Below are 20,555 nucleotides of genomic sequence, written 5' to 3' on the forward strand. Positions count from 1 at the left end.
AAAAAGTTGCCCAAAATTGGACTTTCCGAATGGACCACCTAAGACGCAGCCGCGGTCAACATTTAAATGAAATTATCTTCAAAAAGTAAATGTCATGGACCAATCTAACGTTTCAAATAAAGAACCGATGAGATTTTGCAAATTTTATGCGTTTTGTTTAAAAAAAAAATTATCAAGCTCTTAAAAAATCACCCGTTATTTTGGTTTATTTAACATGAATTTCAAAGGCAAATTAAAAAAAAAAATACATACATTGTAATTTTGGGATCTTCTTCTTCTGTTTTGACGCTTTAATCGCCTAAGCGGGCCGAGTCCAAAAAAAATAATTCCATTTCCATTAGCCAGTACTTGGTTGACATGTTCAGCAACCTCTTCATCCGTGATAGCATTGAGGTTCATATCGCCCACCATCGCGTTGGTTTCCTCAATATCAGCCTCTGCAATCGGTTTATTGGAGCCCAATATTTTTAATTTTTCCGTGCTCACCCCGAAGAGCAGTTTGTTGTCCATTTTCCTTAATGACTCAATACATTCTCTGTTAATTTTCATAAGGTACGAAGTGCTCTGTGGTCCTCTTAGGGTTTTTCTGCACGAATAACTACCCCGTCAGTCATTTGTATCTCAGGATTTTGCCGTTGCAGAAAACTAATCCACAGCCAAATGTGGGCCCAGGATTTCCTATATACCTCATCGGCCGGGATTAGATTGACCTCCAAACCCTCCCAGGCATTGCCGAGCTCAACTACGCACTTGCCGAGCTATTCCCTACATAACTCATATTTACATTTGAAAATCGGCAACCCCTCAGGGACTCACTGTGCCTTCGTTGACAAGCGCAACCCTGATCCCTGGCCAGCTTACAGTACCCTCGCTCCACCCACGTTTCTTCTTGCTGGCAGTGCTTTTTGTGCCCGCCCTTTTTCCAGCTGGTCCTGCTGTGGACTCTTCCTTAGGTCTACTTCGTTTAACGGCCTGAGGTTTCTTTGTATCTCCAGGAGCACGTCCTCTTCTGCGATCAGAATGTTTTCCGATACATCTCTTCTTTTTTTTTGGTGTTTAGTCATTTTATTGTTGTTCTCACGAATAGTGGGTAAGGCACTTATAAAAAAAAAAACGACCTTGCCCAATTATCGGGGGGGACCGTAAGCCACCAGTTCTTTAAACACTGGCCATTCTTCTATCGGCACGTGTTCCTCTACGCCACTGGCTTAGAGAGCTTTGAAGAGAAGGGGAAGGAATAGAGTAGTCGGAATATATAGGTAGGATTTTAGGCCAGGAAAAAGAAATTGGTTGGATTCGGGACGTCGGTGCGGGCGCCTGTGCCATGGGAGCTGCAGCCTACGGCCGCTACACGAACTTCGGATGAGCAACCGTAGACTCCAGACCTATACCCAAAACCCCTCTTAGTTTATGGTGCTGTGTCCGGCACACTATTATGACTGACATAGCACCACTTAAGCCTCATTCCCAGCGACAAGGAGACCGACTTGATGAGGAGATAGTTTAATAAATCACTGATCACCTCTTCATTCAAACTTGGAAAAAAATACGTCCGCACAGGCTCCCGAGTTTTAGTTTTAGGGTTTGGACTTCATTTCTCTGCACAGTGGGACGACGATGTTGTCACACAAAGGGGAGGACCTACAGTTATAACGGCAAATGGTTATACTGAGAAGCATTTTCCATAGACTCGGGCCAAGTATCCGATCCTGGAATTGTCGAGTTGTAGGGCTTACTTATAGCCACTTAACTATGACAGTCGTTAGCTATCGTTAGCAAAAATGTTACTTTAATTTTAACTATTCTTTGCTAAAACAGCCTTTATGAAGAAAATAACTCATAAAACCATAAAAAAATATATAACCCTTAGAGATTTCAAACTTGAATCCATACTCTCCTTGGTAGCCTTTCCTTTGTATACATATTTTATCCCTTAAGCTAATATCTACTTTCTAAAAAAACAACAGTGTTGTCAGTGTGACACACTGAAAAATAACTAAACATCTAAAAACGAACAGCATATTTTTAAATTTATCATAAGCACATGTGCCAAATTAAATTAACAAAGCTGCTAAGTACGTAAAAGATAAAGTGGTTAAAGAAAAATGTGTTAAATAGAGAGGCAGCTACGCAAGAAAATAACAAGTTAGAAGCTAAAGTGAAATTATGTAAAAAAAAAACATTAAATTGGCAAAGGAGGCTCTATGAAGAAAATATGTGTAAACATAACAGAAGCTATATATCAAAGCAAAGAGTGCATTGAATATCTGTTAGTGTTTTAATTACTGCCACAGTTATAAGGAAGAAAAATTAACAAAAAATTATGCAATAAAGGTATTCACAAAACTGATGTGATAAAGAAGAATTTCAAAAAACTGTTTATAAATACAAAAATTTGGTAAGGGTATTCATGGAATGGCGCCTTTATCACTTTTCATTATGAATAATTTCGCTTATCGGTATTAGCAGTCTTTACAGTGGCTCTCACAAATTCGCTACAAAAATGTGTTCTTACATTTTATGGCATAGTTCACTTTAACTGAAATGACAATTTTCCTCAGAAATTAATGTCAAAACTAAAAGTTCTATGAATACCCTTTTTATTTTTTTAATAAAAAAAACACATCCAATTGTTAATTTAGAAGGCCAAAGTATGTCAAAATACTATTTCCAGTAACTTTTTATAAAAAAAAACGCCCCTCCTATTGTAGGTTTTAGATTTTAAGCTCTCCCGAAAGTATTTATTTTTAAGCTAAATAAATAGTACACGTACTTTCACTGTCCAAAATACGCGCTTAGCGTCACTTATTTCATATGCTTTCTACACACATTAAGTAAATAGTCTTACAATTAGTTTTTTTTATATAAATACTCTAAGTTTGCAGATCTAATTATAAAATATATTTTATATATATATATATATATATATATATATATATATGTATCATTGTAAGTGTGTAACTATTTTTCATTACTTACATAAATATTTAATTGTTAAATGAATACTTGCCATTACTGTGTATAATGAAATAATTGCCAAGTATTTCCTTTTTTTTTCACTAAGCATACCTAAAAAAGAAATAAGCGTAAATATTCATATTCATAAGTAATCAGCACGAAATTAGATGTTAAAATAATAATAACAATAAGGCGAAAAACAAAACAGAAAAAAATTAGAAAAATCTTATAGCGAATATTAGTTAAGTGTTGTATGTATGTATGTATGTATGTAGTATATAGTATATGATCGTCAATACTCGAAAGTTTAAGCAAGTACGCGTAGTGTACTTAACTGCCAATAATGCATGTGATTTAATTACTTTCAACGGTGTCGGTAATGTATTGAGTGTGTAAATAAAAATCATTGTACTATATAGTACATAAATTTTAATATGCGCACAGAAAAGCAAAGTTTTTTGGTTAACAAGTAAATTTTTCGGATGAAATTTTTTACTTTTTTTATTTTATGATTATTTGATTCCACTAAATTTCTTTATTTTATTTTTAATGTTCTTTAATTTTGAATCTTTTCATAACTTTATATTTTTTTAATACAAATTTTTTTATTCCCTTTTTCCTTTGGCATGTTTCGTTATTTTTTTGTTCAACTTTTAGTGACTTTATTTTACTTTATGTAATTTTATTTCATTAAATTTTTTTTAAGTATATTTTTTAAGACTTCTTTCATTTTTTTCATATATGTGTTTTAATTTTATAATATGAATTTTATTGTTAATAAACTTATATACTCACACATACATATCTCACTTTAATTTTTATTTTTATTTGTTTATTGCAATTGTTTTATTTAAAGAGTTTTTTAATAAATTTTTTAAGATATTTATATTTTGTAATTGAAATCATTTGATTTTACTTTTCTGTTATTTTATTTTAAGTTTATTTTTCTTAGTTTTTAATTTTTTCATATTTTGTTTTATGCCATTTTACCTTTAGTTCTTTCGTTATTTTTTTGTTTAACTTTTTTGCGATTTTATTTTATTTTAAATACTTTATTTAATGTTATTTTGTTTTATTTTGTCAGTCTAATTTTCATTTTTTCATTTATGTATTTATATATTTTATTGTTAATAAATTTTTATATACGTACCTACATATCTCATTTTATTTTAATTTATTTTTTATTACTTATTTTTTAATTATTTTATTATAAGAGTTCTTTATTTAATTTTTTAAAATATTTCTTAACTTATATTATATCTTATACATCTTATTTTTATTTTTAGTTATTTGGTTTTACTTTCCTTTTATTGTATTTTGAGTTTACTTTAATTTTCTATTACCTTTTTGAATTTTTTTTTATTTATTTCGTGTTCATTTTACTATTAATTTTTATGTATCTTATTTTATATTAATTTATTTAATTTTTGTTTTGTTAATTTAAGTTTTTCTTTTTTAGTTTGTTTTTTCAATTATTTAAGCCTTTTTAATTTATTTTTAAACTTTTAAAATTTTTGTTTCCCAGTTTGTTTATTTTGTTTTATTTTTTAACTATGAGCTATTACTTAATTTCTAATTTTTTTAAATAACTTTTTTATGTATTTACATTACTTATTTGTTCAACTTCTTTGTAATTTAGTTCTACATTATTTTATTTATTTTCCGTTTTATTTAATTTCATTCAATTTTATGTATTTAAGACTTTCTGCTTAAAACTTTTATTAATTTTGTAATCATATACGTACATTTTTTATTTGGTTGTAATATATAGATATCATTTTATTTTAACCCATTTTATCTTTTTTTATTGCTTATTTTTTTAAGTTTGGTTTAATTTTTTTTTATCTTAAGTATTTTTTATTTATTATTAGTTTTTATATATCCTATTTTATTTTCCTTTTTATTGCCTATTTTTTTAACTCACATATTTTTAGTTTTGTATTTAATTAAATTTTTCAATAATTTTATTTAAATTTCTCTATTTTTTTTTTGTTATTTAATTTGTTTTTAAATTGATTTGGTTTAATTTTTTTTATATTAATTTTTATATATTTTATTTTATTATTGGAAATTTTTTATTTAAAGCTTTTTCATTGTTCGGCTTTATTACAATTTATTTTTTAACATTTCAATATATGTATTTTTTTCAGTTTATTTTTATTTTCTTCGTTTTTTATTTTTATTTTCATTTTTTAACTGTTACAGTTCATTTCTTCATATAATTGTTTTGGTTTCTGTTTCTACCTTTTTTATTTTTTATCTCCCATTTTTATAAAATTTTTGTATATGTTATATATTACTTAGACTTTTTTTTAATATTTTTTCTTTCTTCTTTTAATTTAATTTGGTTTGTTTGTTAACCATTTTTAATTTTTAATTTATTTTATTTAATGAATAACATCCTTTTCTTGTGTTTTTTTTTTCATTATAATTGTTTATTATTTTAGTATATGTTATACTTTGCATAACTTTTTTAATTTATTATTTATTTTTTTTAATTAAATTCAGTTTTTTCAATTTCATTTTAATTTATTTTATTTTGTTTTTGTTTTATTATATAGCAACGAATTTGCAATGCTCAACACTGCAAGTCAATATTTTGTAATTTTTGTTATTGTTTTTATTGTTGCACCGTTTTTTGTTAAGTGTACTTACGTACATATGTACACACAAGCCGTTCCGCCGAGCGGAGCTACGCCTTCTAATTGCTATATCTGTATGCAAGTGTTCATACAGCAAGCCTTTTAGAAGCGGTTTTGAAATCTCCACTTCCTATTTATTTTTCAGCTTTATGAAATTTATTTTTCAGTAAATCTTTTCATGCATCTTTCAATTCAAAATTATATCAGCCGCATTTTATTAAAGGTGTCTTGCAGCCGATTCAATGCAAAAATCTCTGCTCCGCCTCGTTTAGTATGAATAGCTGCAGCTTCGCTCGGCGCTGCTCGACACGGCTTTCTGTGTGAACGCACCCTAATAAGTTCACCACTTTCCAATTAATTGAAAAAATCTTAATATTTTTTTTACGGCGTGTAAATAGTGTTTTATGATTTATTTTCTTATATCCATTCGCAATTAATTTTATCATTCTCTAATGCTGTGTTTTAATTTTACTAGCTGCGTTTTCCAAAAGCGTGTATTACTATTTAATTAAAAATTTAAGTTTACTATCAAGCCGGCATAACTGATCATTTTGTGCCTTTTTTACGCCAATTATGAGCCTTCGGCAAAGCTAAAATTAAGTATAGTTGAATAAAAAATAAATTTAAAAAAAATTGCAATATTTTCGCAATAAAAATTATTATTCCACTAAATTTAAAGTAAACACCTGTAGAAGTTATATTTAAGTACTTTTGTAAAAAACCAAGCAAAAATTATATGTAATAGCTAAGCAGAAACTGTGTTGCTCTGTTGCCAAGCAGCTCTGATGCGTCAGTTAATTTAGTATTGAAAACAAGTTGGTATAAGAATACAATTTAAGTGTAAAATTGATTTAACCATTTATACATACATATTTATACAATGGAACATACTATTTATGTTGATACTTGTTTATTTTTTCTTGTATTTTTAATATACAGTTAGCAATTAAACCAAGAATCAATAGCTATGATACATAGTATTTTTTTTAAATAAAATTATGCATTAACATTTTTCAAAATATATAATTTTGAGTTTCCTTTTCTTGATGGAGTTGTGTGTTGTGCACTCGCATCTTCGACGTTTGGCGCAGGGCTTTGAAAAATCTATTTTCATATCGGAGTGGATTCGGAAGTAGAGGGAATTAATCGGTTTCGCAATAGATTTATTAAATCATTAAGTGGAGAAACAAATATTTGCACAACTGTGGCAACAGGTGTCAAGATAATGCCTTGGAGAGAGCAACTAAGAAAAAATACAGTGGATAAGCATTTTTTGGCGATATGTAGTAGATTTTATTTCATACCGATCTGCGTCATATTACTCACAAGGAGTGCGTTATGAGATTCCATTTTCTTTATGCCAAAACCGGCATTCTGACTCTGTGGTCACATAATTTTAGTGCATATTTATTTAATAGAGTAACATCTTTCCTACTCCAGAAACAAGAGAGGCGGAGATCTTTAAACTTAGAAACAATAAGTCTGTTCCTATAATGAAATATCCGAAGAAGTTTAAGCAATCTCCCTGTGTTTGGAGCTAGGTAATCGTACATATATAGCAAGCATGGATCGAGAGGATATTCATCGTAAGCAATAGCCGAATGGCGCTCAAGGCTTTTCATATTAGATGAAATCATCATTAGTCCTTGATTGCAAGGATAAACTTAACTTCCTTGGTAGACAAAACAAGATCTAGCTAGCATGATTGCCAGGTCGTAAAGGAGTGGAGGTAAACAAGAAGATGTAGGCATAACTTCGAGCCCGTCTTTTGCATAGACCCCAATAGTATTTGCAAAGCGCTAAGGAAGAAGAATTATGCTATGATTGAATCTCACTGGTATAGCTCAGTGGGTACAACATGAAGAGATTCCAATATCTAATCAGTCTTTCAAAATTCTGGCAACTGGTTTTCAACTCAACACAGTCTTTCGTAAGATAATTGTCAATTCTGGCAACTATCTTGAAAGCTTTTTTCTGTCTTTCAAAAGACTAATTAAATGATCTGTTAACGTGAGATTTTCTAAAAATTAATCTTAATTAAAACAAAAACATATTTTTCTTTTAAAATTAATAAAAACTAAAAATTAAAAGAAAACTTAATTTAAAAAAGAAAAAAAAATGTAATTAGTAAAAGAATTAGTTAAATGAATTTTTAAGAATTAAATAAGTTTATCAAAAAATATATATTTTTTAAGCCATAAAATCCTAAAATTAACAGTTATTAAAATAAAAGACAGAAAAAAGTAAACATGAAATAAGTTTCAAAAAATTAAATTAAATTAAAAATATAGACTTTTTCTTTTTTTCACAACAACATAAAAACAAATATATCAAATACTTTGAACACTTTGACCGCTTTGAGCTACCTCTAAATATTTTTTTGATTTCAAAATAAAAAATAGGTGTATATTTTTTCGGTATAGAACAATCCTAGGGGTGAGAGCAAAAGACAATCCGCCTTTAATTTTTCATATGCATTTTTGGACCACCGTAATACTCACCCATGAAATAATTATGTGTATCGAAAAATACCAACTGGGAACTTCTGCCGTTAGAGAGTCGAGGTTTTAGCTCTCTTGCATCTTCTCTTTCTTGAATAAAAATATGAACAGAAGTTCATCCAAGAGCAACTCTAGATGGGAGTTTCAAATATGTATCTTATCTAGCATATTTACTCCCTATATATTTGAGGTAGAACCGTAGACAGTATTATCGAAGAGCACTAGAGAAATACAGCTTGCGCCAATTAAGTAAGTCTAGAGGTCTAGAGAGATAGAGAGGAAGATAGCCTTGTGTGTCTGTTCGATTTAAGTAAGTATAGCTACCCGACTTGAGAACAAATAACGCGGATGTCTTCCTAAATTTGTACGGGTATGTATTTCTTGCACTAACTATAGTATAACTTAATGGACAAATCAGAGAATCGATGAGAACTTCATTACTTCTTTGAAGTAATGCCCGCAAATGCTGTGATTTTGTTTTTAATATACATATTTGGTCAAAATCGTTTCTATATGGCTTTCCTCGAAAACTTGAGGGGCATTCCCTTTCATGTATTTTCATAAAATTATGTTCGTACATTAGGTTGGTCCTTAAGATATTAAAATCTAAATTTTGTATTGGGCACTCCGTTATACTTTTATTCTACGTCCATGATAAAGTATGCACAAAATTTTCAAAATTTTTAAGGAGTTTTTTGGGGTCGCTGACAGGATTTGAAAAAATGTTAATTAAATAAAAAATGTCGCTAAAATTCGACAACATTTTTAATTGAAGTCGGATAAATTTAACATATTATTGAAACTTATTTTTATAAATTCATAAACTCGCTGAGTTATAACTGGTCAAAGTCGAATTTTTTTCGAATTTTTGCGATTAAAAAAATAATAATTTGTTTCAATATTTCGAACATTTTTATTTGAAAAGTGCAAGTTTCCAGCGGCTTTCACACTGTCATTTATATTGTTTTAGTTCAAAATACTAATTTGAAGCACGCGAATCGAATTATTTATCAATAGACCGTTTTAAGTGTTTGGACTTTTAAGTTCTAATTCAATCGTACAAGAATGCTTTGATAGAAAACCAAGACCTTAGTGTTTCAACCAGGGTCGCAGGCTATGATAAGCTAAGTATACATTTTCCATCAGGTTAAAAAACGGTTTGGCGCTTTTACAAATCCTCCGAAAGCCGGACGACAATAAAGAAATAGAAACCTCTACAAAAAATTAATAACAACGAAACAAAAACGACGCACATCTACACAATAACAGTTAAAACAATTAATGAACAATACCTGCATACCTATCCACTGCCACATCTCCTCACCTGCGCACGGTTTGTTAGCAAAGCATAGCATAATGCCACGCTGCTACCCCCAAGTGACTGCCACTCGCTGTATTATCAACTGAGTAAAAGAAAAGTCAACTGATTCGCATTTCTGCTTCTCTGCCTTTATTTGGCAGCATCATTGACTGGGGGAATTTCTTTTCGCTTACTTATCGACTTGCGGCAATCAAAAGTGACAAGTGGCACACACAAATGTTTAATGCATATAAGCAACTACATATATACGAGTGGCGCTCATTGAACATGTGCGCAGACATGCAACAACAACAGCCAGCAACATGCTGTCGCAACTATAATCGATTGGGGAATTAGTGGTTAGTCAGGCGGTAGTGGCGGTTCAGTAGCGCCACTTCAATGAAGCAAAGTACGAGTAGTACAAAAAAAACTAAGAAATAAGTTAATTATGTATACATGAGTGTACATTAGGATGCGTCGCAAAAAAAATTTGCGGTTTTTGCATCGATATTATAAAATTTAATATATCTTAAGACTTCTGCAAAAATATTTCGAAAAAAATAATTAGATTTATGTAGACCGATTTGAAAACAAGTCTAAAAATCTCATTATTTTCATTACGTTGATCAAGTTAATAAACAGTTTTATGCAGACCTAGCATCTATCCAAATTTTTTATAATTACCAAATTGGGAAGCGTTTTTTTTTTTATTTTTATTTTGCATTTTTCGAATAACTCAAAAATCGGTTTTAATAAAAAGCCAAATAATCGAACACCCTAATGAATACCCCTAATATTTTTCCTAAATACATATTTTGGCAGAAATCTTCAAATATAATAAATTTTATATGTCTGTTGAAAAACAGGGTTTTTTTTGTGTATGGAGTGATCCATCCTAATGTACTGCTATACATACATATATGTAAGTACATGCAGTTTTTAAGCGTAACATGTAACCAGCAAGTGCGAGCGGCTAGCGTGTGGCATGTTATTGCAGAGGTAGTGGTATAGCTACGGTGACCATAAATATGGATTCAAAATGAAGGACAATTTTCAAAAATATGCCTACATATATTTACGTAGTATAAAAATATCAAAAGAGTATTTATGATTCTAAATTCTTAATACATTTTAAACTTTAAATCTTTAATCTTTTTTTTCATGAATATTTATAAAAGTATAGTAAAACATATTACAATTACAATAGCTTACACGAAAAGTGAGAATCTTTAAAAGATTATTTTATAGGCAAATTTTGAGTCGTTCAAAACGAAAACAATACCATTTTTTTGTTTTTTGTACTTTTCGCAGTTATTTGTCAAAAATCGACGTCATGAATCGACGTAAACGACGAGTTACAAAGGTATTTATGTGCCCTTTACAAAGATATATAATTTGTGCAGATTGCACTTCATTGCATTTAGATTTATAATCCGATTTTCATTATCTCTGGCTCAAAATTTACTGTAATGATATATCTTCTTTATCGAATTTTTAAACGAATGAAAAAAATAATCAAATAAAACTACGCATTTTGATTGAAAATCTCACTTTTTTCGACTTTGACAACAAAATGCAAATGGTCGCCTGTAGCACTAATAATTTTCATTGAAGTCGCCACAAGTTATATATTTTGGTAAGAGGCACATCAATACCCTTCTTGGTGTAAGTCCTTTGTCCGATAATTTTAAAATTACGGATAAAATGCGGGACAAATGCAGGACACTTGGAAAAAAGCAGTACATTTTCAGGTTTTTCAGGTTTGGAAAACTACGCAGGACCGACCTTTGAAAAACAGTACGGTCCTGCAAAAAACAGAACGGATGGTCACCGTAGGTATAGCGGAAGCTCGCATTCACTGACGGGCTGATATATTGGCAAAGGCAATTATAATGTTTTTTTTCTATTTCGCGATTTTTTTTTTTTGTTTTTTTTTATTGTATAGACCACCTTGCTAATGACTGGGGTGTCGGTGTTTAAGCTGCTGGAAACATGATGTTGAAAAACATATTGGGTATCATTACTGGCTTCCGCTTTCAGTAAAAACGTAGTACCAATTTTTCCAGGGCAGTAAGAAACGTAGAGAGCATTAGGGGGGATTAAATAACAATCTAAATTATTAGTTTAAAATGCGCGAAAATGTTAAGAAGTCCAACCCATCGATGGTTTTCCGTTAGGTTTGATACCAAGAGCAAACCAGCCGCGGTTATTGACTTCCTTGCGCGTGTAGGTATCAGAACACCTAGATATGTCATTTCAGAAGCTTGGTCAAATAATTAGATCCTTTTTACAATTTCTTCTTCTCTCAGGTACGACTACATACACACAAAAATATTTACAATTTTCCGCTCATTACCGAGTTTTTCTTCAATCAGTATGTATTTGCTTTTTGTAACCGCATACCCACCGCTTTTTGCTGCACTTTAGTCCATCGCTAGCCGCCGTGAGCCACTTGCCACATGCCCCATGCCGCATGGCATTTGCTTGGCACACGCGTCTTAATTGCCTTTAATGCCTGAACTTTGAGGTTAAATGCGGCAACGCGCAGCTCGAACACAAACTCAAAACGCGACTGGCATGCGCGGCACATGTTCAACTAACCCCTTGCATTACAAATGTGTGTGTACACTTATGGATGTTAAGTACATATTTATATGTATGTAAGTATGTAGTTGCTGGCTGGCGCCTTTGGTCTTTCTTATTGCTTCCTATTATTTTTTTCGACCTACAATTTCCATTGACGCTTAACAATTCTCAGGTGGCTGTTTGCGCGGTTAAAGGCTAAAAATGGTGTAATACATGCGAATAGGGGCTAGAAAACACATTAAAACAACAACAGCGGCTAAAAACAACAATACACGAAAGAAAAATAATGCTTGTACCCCTTGAGAGTACAGGAAAATTCAGATGCCAAAAAACCAAAGAAATGCATATGTTACCGGCCAAAACGGATTTAAGGACAAACTTAAACTAGTTATTCCTAAATTAAACAAGTTCTACCTAGATAAAAAGGCTTTGAATCTGCTTTACAAGATACCAAACAACTTGCTGAAAGTCTTGGAGCTGACACGTCATTTGAGAGCTCAACTCGCAAAAGTACAAAAAAGGATATATTCGTTACGAAAGTCAACTCAAAAAACAATTACAGCATATTAAACCTGCAGCCATCAAACTGCCATTGGAGGTTCTTCAATTTCTCGTAAAGAAACACGTCAACGCTTGCTTTCCTATTGTTTGGATTTCACTGAGGATTTTGTTTACTTTGCCTGTGATGGTTGCCAGCGGGAGCGAAGTTTTTCAAAAGTGAAGCTCATCAAGTCGTACTGAAGATCTACTGTGTCCCAAGAAAGATTAACCCTTTATGTACCTATTATCTATCGAAAACGAGATTGCCACTCAGATCAACTTGTCCAAAACCATCGAAAAATTTGCACAAGCCAAAGTACGCAAAGTAAAATTTTGTATTGATATTTGAAAATTTTAATTATAATAAAAATTAAAAATTCTTAAATTTCGACTATTTTTGCAATACATTGATTCTATTTACGCCCCGGGTGTCGTTACTTCTAAAACCGGCCCTGCATAAATGAAATATAATAAGCTCTAATAAAACTCAACAGCCAAAAACAAAGGGACTTTTCACTTTTTCTTTTCTTAAACCCTTTTCTTCTAAAACTCATGTGTGGGTACATATTTCAATTACCTGATGCTCTTAGTTCAAGAATAGCTTAATTTTTCACACAGGTGGCAACCCCCCTGCATAAAGTTCAGAAATTAAGCTTTCAGCACCATTTCCATTGATATCTTTACTGTAATAGTTCCTTTAACTTATTATATAATTTAATTCGACTTTTCAAACAGTTGGCAACCCTGCTCAAAATATATGCAAAGTACATAAACCCTTCTTAAACCTATTTCGTATGACGCCCATATTATGATACCTATTTCAATTTCCCAATTTCCTTAATCCAAGTAAAACTTAATTCCTTACACAAGGGGGCAACTCTTCTACATTCATATAGAAATAAACCTTTTTCAAAACCATTTAGATTGATACTCATATTGAAAAAGTACATATAACTAATTAAATAAATTTAATTACATTTAGTTTTTTAACAAGTGGCAACCTTAAGCAACATTATTTTATGTACAATATATAGTTACACATATAGATGCATAACAAAGGTGACGACAACATAACACCTTTTCACTTGTTCCGAGTTTATTCAAGATCAACCAAGACAAAAGCCTTTGGAAAGAAAATAGTAAATTTTGGCAACTATCTTCAAAGCTATTTACTGTCTTTCGAAAAACGAATTGAAAGATCTGCTCACGGGGAGGTCTTAGCGTTACGATGTCCGCCTTTTAGCAATAAGTTCTTTAAATATTAAAGTAAAATAAAGAAAATACATATAAATTTTTCTTTTTAAAACAATAAAAAGTACTAAATAAAAAAATAATAATTAAGAAATTAAAAATAAATAAAACAAAATTAAAATAAAGAACAAATAAACACAAATATTTTTAAAAATTAAATTATTTTTTTTTTCTTTTTAAAACAATAAAAATTAATGAATAAAAGAATATTAAATTACAAATTGATAAAAAAAATAAAAATAAAATAAAGTAAAATAAAGAACAAATATTTTTTTTTTATGAATGAAATAGTTTTTTCTTTTTAAAAACAATAAAATCTTAACATTAAATTATAGAAATCAAAAAATGTATTCAAAAATGAGAGAACTAGTACTTTAAGATTAAATTAAATAAAAAAATACATTTATTTTTAAAACAAAATTTAAAAATTAAAATAAAATTTTACTAAAAAGATGACAAAAATACATACTTATAATTTAAACAAGTAAGAAAGTCTAAGTTCGGGCGGAGCCGAACATTAAATACCCGGCGCAAGTATTAAATATATGTTTTCCACCTTTCCGAAAGCTACCGCTACATGATAAGCCGGGGTGTATACATTTTAAGTAAATTAGCAACCTTAAATTTCGAAATATTGAAATTTCAAGCATATCTGAAATTTACCGTTATATGAAAAGCGGCCTCAATTTTAGTCCGATTTCAACAATTTTCAACGGTTTGCTTTTATGTGGCAAGCACAATAACCATACCGAGCTTGGTACAAATTGCTAGAACGGTTAGCGAGATACATATATGTGATCACAAGTGGGCGGTGCTACGCCCATTTTCCAAAATTTTGTCATAAACGTATTTCTTGGTAAAGAATTGTTGCAATCATCAATTTTGAATAAATTAGCTTCAATATTTACTGATTTATCGAAGATTTTGTATTTCTCGAAATTACCGTTATATGGGATGTGGGCGTGGTTGTTGTCCGATTTTAGAAATTTTCGGCCAGTTGGTATGCTGTACCAGGACCAACAACTGTGCCAAGTTTGGAAGAAATTGGTGTAGCGGTTACCAAGATATACACATGTAACCATAAGTGGGCGTGGCTACGCCCATTTGCCAAAATTTTGTAATATTCTTATTTTTCGTCTAAAACTCATTGCAAATATCAATTTTGAGTGAATTATCTTCAGTAGTTACTAAAATATCGCAGTTTTCGTATTTCTTAAAATTACCGTTATATGGGAGGTAGGCGTGGTTATTATCCGATTTCGCCCATTTTCAATACCATCCGTCCCACGCCCAAAAGAAGTTCACGTACCAAGTTTTGTTAAGATATCTCATTTTTTACTCGAGTTATCGTGTGCACAGACGGACGGACGGACGGACGGACGGACGGACGGACGGACAGACAGTCACCGCTTAATCGATTTCTCTTTTCATTCTGATCATTTATGTATACATTTGTCTATATCTATCTCGATTCGTTTTGCCTGTTACAAACAACCGTTATGTGAACAAAGTTAGAATACCCTTGTGCACAAGTGCGCTCGGGTATAAAAAAAAAAAAGTAAGATCCTAAAATTTAAATTAAATAAAAGAAATATATATTATTTTAATAATAATAATAATAATATTAATTATAAAAATAATAATAATAATAGATTGGCGCTTACATATATCAAGGCGTGCACCTTGATGTTGTCACACAAAGTGGAGGGACCTACAGTTTTACGCCGACTCCGAACGGTGATTGTATTTTAATGAGAAGCTGTTTTTGTGACGGACGACCGCTGTTAAGAAAAAACCTTTTTCTATATTTTTTAATAACAAAATATAAAAATAAGAGGAAATTAAACTGAAAAAAGAGAAAACGAATTTAATATAAAAAAAGCAAAAAAATCTATAAATAGAATCAAATTAAAAAAAAAAAATGTTTTAAAACAATAAAATGTAAAAATTATGTGTTTCTTTAAAAATAAGTAAAATCTAAAAATTAAGAAAAAATTTAATAAAAAACATAAAAAATAACTTAAAATACATAAAATAATACCCAAAATATTAAATGAAATAAAGCATTTTTTTTTTAACATTAAAGTACAAAAATTAAAGGAAAACTAAACTAAAAAAATACAAATTTAATAAAAATAAATAAAATAACTTCCTATAAATTAAATTAAATTAAAAACATCTTCTTTTTGAAACAATAACATCTAAAAATTAAAAGAAAATATAATTCAATTAATATATTAAATATTTTTCTTTTTAAAACATTAACATCTAAATATTAAAAGAATATTTAATTAAAGACGAACAAAAAATGTTAATTAAAAAAATATAAAGAAAATTCCACTGCTAAGATTCGATCTCTCGAATGGCACGCCTGTGCTTTGCTCACTCGACCATTGCGACTGTTGGAGCTACTCGAGCTAAGTTATATATACATAAGTGCCTTTTCTCAAAATAACTTTTCACCACGAGTGGTGAATGAGAAATTTTTTTTTTCTAATTTTTTTGTGATAGAATAAAAAGATAAAAAGAATCTTTCCAGCTACCTTGCCATCTGTCTTTCATTCGTCTTACGAAAGACTTTTCACTACCTTAGCCAGAATTTCCGTCTTAACAAAAATTATTTTTATTTGCAATAGAAAGAAGCGACACCGCGACCTAGAACATATTTTGTATCCCTATCATGTTTCTTACCTCTGGCGGCTTGAAATCTTATCAGTCTCCCAGTTTAAAGCTAAAATTATCTGGGTAGATGGATTTTACTACACTGCGTTGTATCGAAACTTTACAGTAAGATTTTAAAGTTTAAAGCAAAATTTGAAGTCAATTTTATCTCGGAACTTTTTTTCTTAGATTGATTGATTAGATAAGGGACCGAAATCAAAGAGGCAGGAGTAGAGTACAATTCGAATAGGCAATAATTCTTACCAAATCAGTGACTAAATTTGGACTAGTTGTTGGGTGCCATAATGAAGGTTTTTTCTGCAGTCATTATTTAAACGCGAACATACAATATAGTTTAAATTAATTTTTCCTTGATGGCTCATAGACAGAAGTACATGTAAATGACACCTAATTTCGGGCGAAAAACATTTCCCATTTGATTAATTAAGTAATAATATTTAATCACCTAGAGCATGTAAAAATAAAAAATTCGAACCACCTTGGGCCAGTATGCATCATAAATATTTTACCAGCCAAAATGTTCGCTTGTTGCATATCCGCCACGAACTCGGCAATTAAAAGATAACAAGATAACTATGTGTATAATTTGTACATAAAAGTGATGTTTCCCTGGGGAGTCAATTATGTATTACGCAACAACAAGCAACATTAGAATACTAGAGGGACTTTTTATTTGTTTTCCATTTCAAATGTTATAAAAACGCCAAACAAACACCAACTGTTGACAAATTCCGGCAATCCGAAAAGCATGCAGGGCACTCAGTTACGAAGCTATACTCTCGCATTACTGCTAATTACAAATGCAGTCAGAGTTGTTGCCGCGCAATTCGACTTAGCGAACTACACTTTGATAAATTTTCTGCAGGATGTGCAACGCCAAGACAATTTTGAGCAGCTGGTATTCGCACACAATCGTAATGCAACTGAAATAGCGACATTTGGTGCAGCCATGAAGGTCGGCGTTGAGAGCGAACTTCATGTCATAAAAGATTCTCGAAATATGGATGAGTCACAATTCATACGAGATGCAATGGTCGATTTGGGTATACCAGTTATACTCTTAAGCGAGCTGAGCAAGGATTTTTTAAAGCAGCATTTCAGCGCTGCCTTAATGGTGGTGGTATACATAGAAGAGTCGCTTGCTGCACAGACTGCTTTACTCAGAGCGCTGGTGGCTAATTTGAAGCATCGAACACAATCCAAAATATTATTTTTAATAAACACTGAGAAGGCAAAGGCAACTTGTGATGACGCGTTTCTGCGGCAGCTCTTTCAATTTGGTTGGCGGAGTAAAATGATTAATGTGGTGGCGCTATGCAGCGACTACAAGGTAGGGCCCTTTGTGGCTGATAGGGGTATTTTGATGTTGTTGGTATTGTGGTGTCTATTGATTTTTCTACCTTTCACTCTTGTCACAAACTCTTTCAGGTCACAGCCCGCTTCTTCAGCTACAACCACTTTCCCGACTTTACGCTGGAGCACAAGTCTTTCAGGCCAGATCTTCTCCACCACGGTCCCATCTATCCACAACGTCTCGGCGATCTACAGGGCTACAAATTATCCTTTATAATGGGTGGCTCTGATCCACGCCTTATTGTCTACAATTATAATGGTGCCAGAATATTAGGCGGCTTTGCTGGCCACTTTCTCACTACATTTGCAAGCAAGCGTAATTGCACGCTCTACGAACCGCTGCCTGCTCCGTCGAATACACGTTTTGCGCCTGCGCGAGATTTGATTGCCGCAGTGCGTAATGGCACCGTTGAAATTTCAATTGGACTCACTTTTCCGCAGCGTCTTTCATTTGACGGCTTCACTTATCCCTACGAGCACGTGAATTGGTGCGTTTGGTCACCAATAGAGCCAGATATACCTAATTATGAATTCTTTTGGATCGTTTTCGAAGGTTTAACCTTCGTTCTGACGTTGGCTATAATCTTTGTTATTTCACTTGTACTAAGTTGCGCGCTCTGGCAACATGGCAAAAAACCGGACACACTGCATTTCTTCATTCATGATGCATGTCTACGCGGTGTATTGGGTCAATCTTTTCGAGAGATACAGCGTGCTCCCTTTGTCGTACGCTTTATTTATCTACAAATCTATGCACTCGGCATTTTGCTTACCACTTCGTACAATGCATACTTTGCCACATATTGGACGAGTGCACCGAAGCAACCACCTCTTCGCTCTTTCGACGATATTCTCGCCTCAAGCAAGAAAGTTTATATGTTTGCACCAGAGTACAAGGAGTTATTCGATCGCGCCGAGGATTTGCGAAAGTACACGCCAATGGTTCAGGTAGAAAGCGATTATCATCGATATCTAAGCACTCGTAATGCATTCGATACGAAGTATATCTACATGATACCAACAACCAAGTGGAACATCTTTAGGGAACAACAAAAGATTTTCACTACACCCCTTTTCCGTATGCGCCACGATTTGTGTCTCTATCATAATATTCCGTTGGGTTTTCCCATACACAGCAATTCGATATTTGCGCAGAAGCTAAATGAAATGATTTTAGAAACTACTGAGTTTGGTCTTGTCGAATATTGGTCACAGATTTCGTTTATGGACTTGATCAGAGCAGGTCGTTTGAAATTTGTAGACTTGAGTCGCAAAAATGAATTCCGCCCAATGAAGGTGGAGGACTTAAAATTGGTCTGGATAGGCTTGGGCGTTATGTGCGTGGCGATGGTTTTCGTCTTTCTCACAGAGCGATGCTGCTATTATCGACGCAAACGGAAAACTACCGAGCGCTGATTGCAAAAAAGGGGGTACATTAAAAGTAACAACAATATAACAGAATACAACAGCAATACGAGGAACAGCCTTGGTATCGTGCTAACCGGGCATCGAACTAGGGCTGCGACATCGACATCAATTTTTGCTTTCCGATATTTGGACAACATCGATTTATTGGCTGGAGGTTTTTCATGGATGTTCATGGAGGAGAATCAGAAAGTCATCTGGAAACATTTTGTGTTCAGCTATTTAATTCCGGCCTTGATATCTGCTATTGGTTTTTATAAAATATGAAGGTATACCAATGGTTTAAACATTGTCTATTCCTTTATGATTTTACTAGCCGATCTCCTACGCGCAAGGCTTAGCCATGCGCTGGATGTGTAGATATTAAATAAGATACGATTGACAACTAAACAGGTTGCAACCCTACTAAAATATAATATATAATTGCGCAACTAGTGGCCGCGCAAATCTAATGTTATTAACAAAAAATGCCCTCGCGTATTATAAATACATAATTTTTAAGTAGATGGCAACCCCACTCGAAAAAAAAATAAAAACTTATTGCACACGCAGAGACCATATCCTTTCACTTGGTACCTCAGTTTTTGGTCCTTCACCGTTTATTGTCTTATAATTTTTAAAAAGTGGCAACCCTACTCAGAAAGTAATGTATTATTGTGCATCTAAAAGCCGAGCCCTTTTTTCAAACCTGATTTCTTGTAATCCAACCAACAGTGCGGATCTAATAGTTTTTTAGACAGGTGGCAACCGTATAGAAATTTAAAGTACTAAAGATAATATTCCTATCGATACAGATTATACTAAAAAAATCTCGTATAAATCCGTTCAGCAGTTTTTGAGATTAGCGTGGTCAAAATATCTCGACTTTCCTTTATACTATGTATAGAAGATAGTAATTTTTTAATAGATGGCAACCCTATTCGAAAAATGAAAGCTTTTGTACATGCGGAGGTCAGGCCCTTTCATCTGGTACCTCATTTTGTAATCCAACGAATAGCGAAAATCGTTTACCTTTTTAATAGGTGGCAACCCTACTCAGAAAAATAATACATTATTGCACGTGTAGAGACTAAGTCTTTTCGTTTGACAGTGACGGTACAGAACTGATGCCTACGCTTATTATGATTGAATATAGTAATTTTTAACAGATGGCAACCCTATTAAAAAAAACATAAGTGCTACTCTAGAGGCCAATCATTTTCATCTGACCCCTCATCTTTTATAATCCAAAGAACAGTGTGGATCTTATAGTTTTTTAGACAGGTGGCAATCCTATTAAAATTCTAAGTAAAAAAAGTTCCCTCTCCTGTCGATGCA

At 32.1% G+C, this 20,555-nt stretch overlaps 2 protein-coding genes across 2 annotated transcripts in view; one reads left to right on the forward strand and one right to left on the reverse strand.

The window, feature by feature from the left end:
* LOC118744380 overlaps positions 1-510 on the reverse strand; it is a 14,455-nt gene extending 13,945 nt beyond the window's left edge. The window contains exon 1 of the mRNA XM_036477401.1: positions 349-510. Within this exon, the coding sequence (XP_036333294.1) occupies positions 349-510 (162 nt within the window). The remainder of the gene's footprint in view (positions 1-348) is intronic.
* A 16,698-nt stretch (positions 511-17,208) lies between these two features.
* Positions 17,209-19,229, forward strand: LOC118744455. The gene is made up of 2 exons (XM_036477524.1): positions 17,209-17,580; positions 17,889-19,229. The coding sequence occupies exons 1-2, from the start codon at positions 17,209-17,211 to the stop codon at positions 19,227-19,229; spliced, it is 1,713 nt and encodes a 570-aa protein (XP_036333417.1).
* Positions 19,230-20,555: the final 1,326 nt, after the last annotated feature.

The sequence above is a fragment of the Rhagoletis pomonella genome, unplaced genomic scaffold (assembly GCF_013731165.1).
Source record: "Rhagoletis pomonella isolate Grant_MI unplaced genomic scaffold, Rhpom_1.0 Rhpom_scaffold_00001, whole genome shotgun sequence".
Lineage (NCBI taxonomy): Eukaryota > Metazoa > Arthropoda > Insecta > Diptera > Tephritidae > Rhagoletis > Rhagoletis pomonella.

Excerpts from the sequence above, each read along its gene's own strand:
- LOC118744455 (XM_036477524.1), top strand. The coding sequence starts at position 17,209 with ATGCAGGGCACTCAGTTACGAAGCTATACTCTCGCATTACTGCTAATT. Across the intron at positions 17,581-17,888 it reads GCGCTGCCTTAATGGTGGTG|GTCACAGCCCGCTTCTTCAG; the intron begins GTATACATAGAA and ends AAACTCTTTCAG.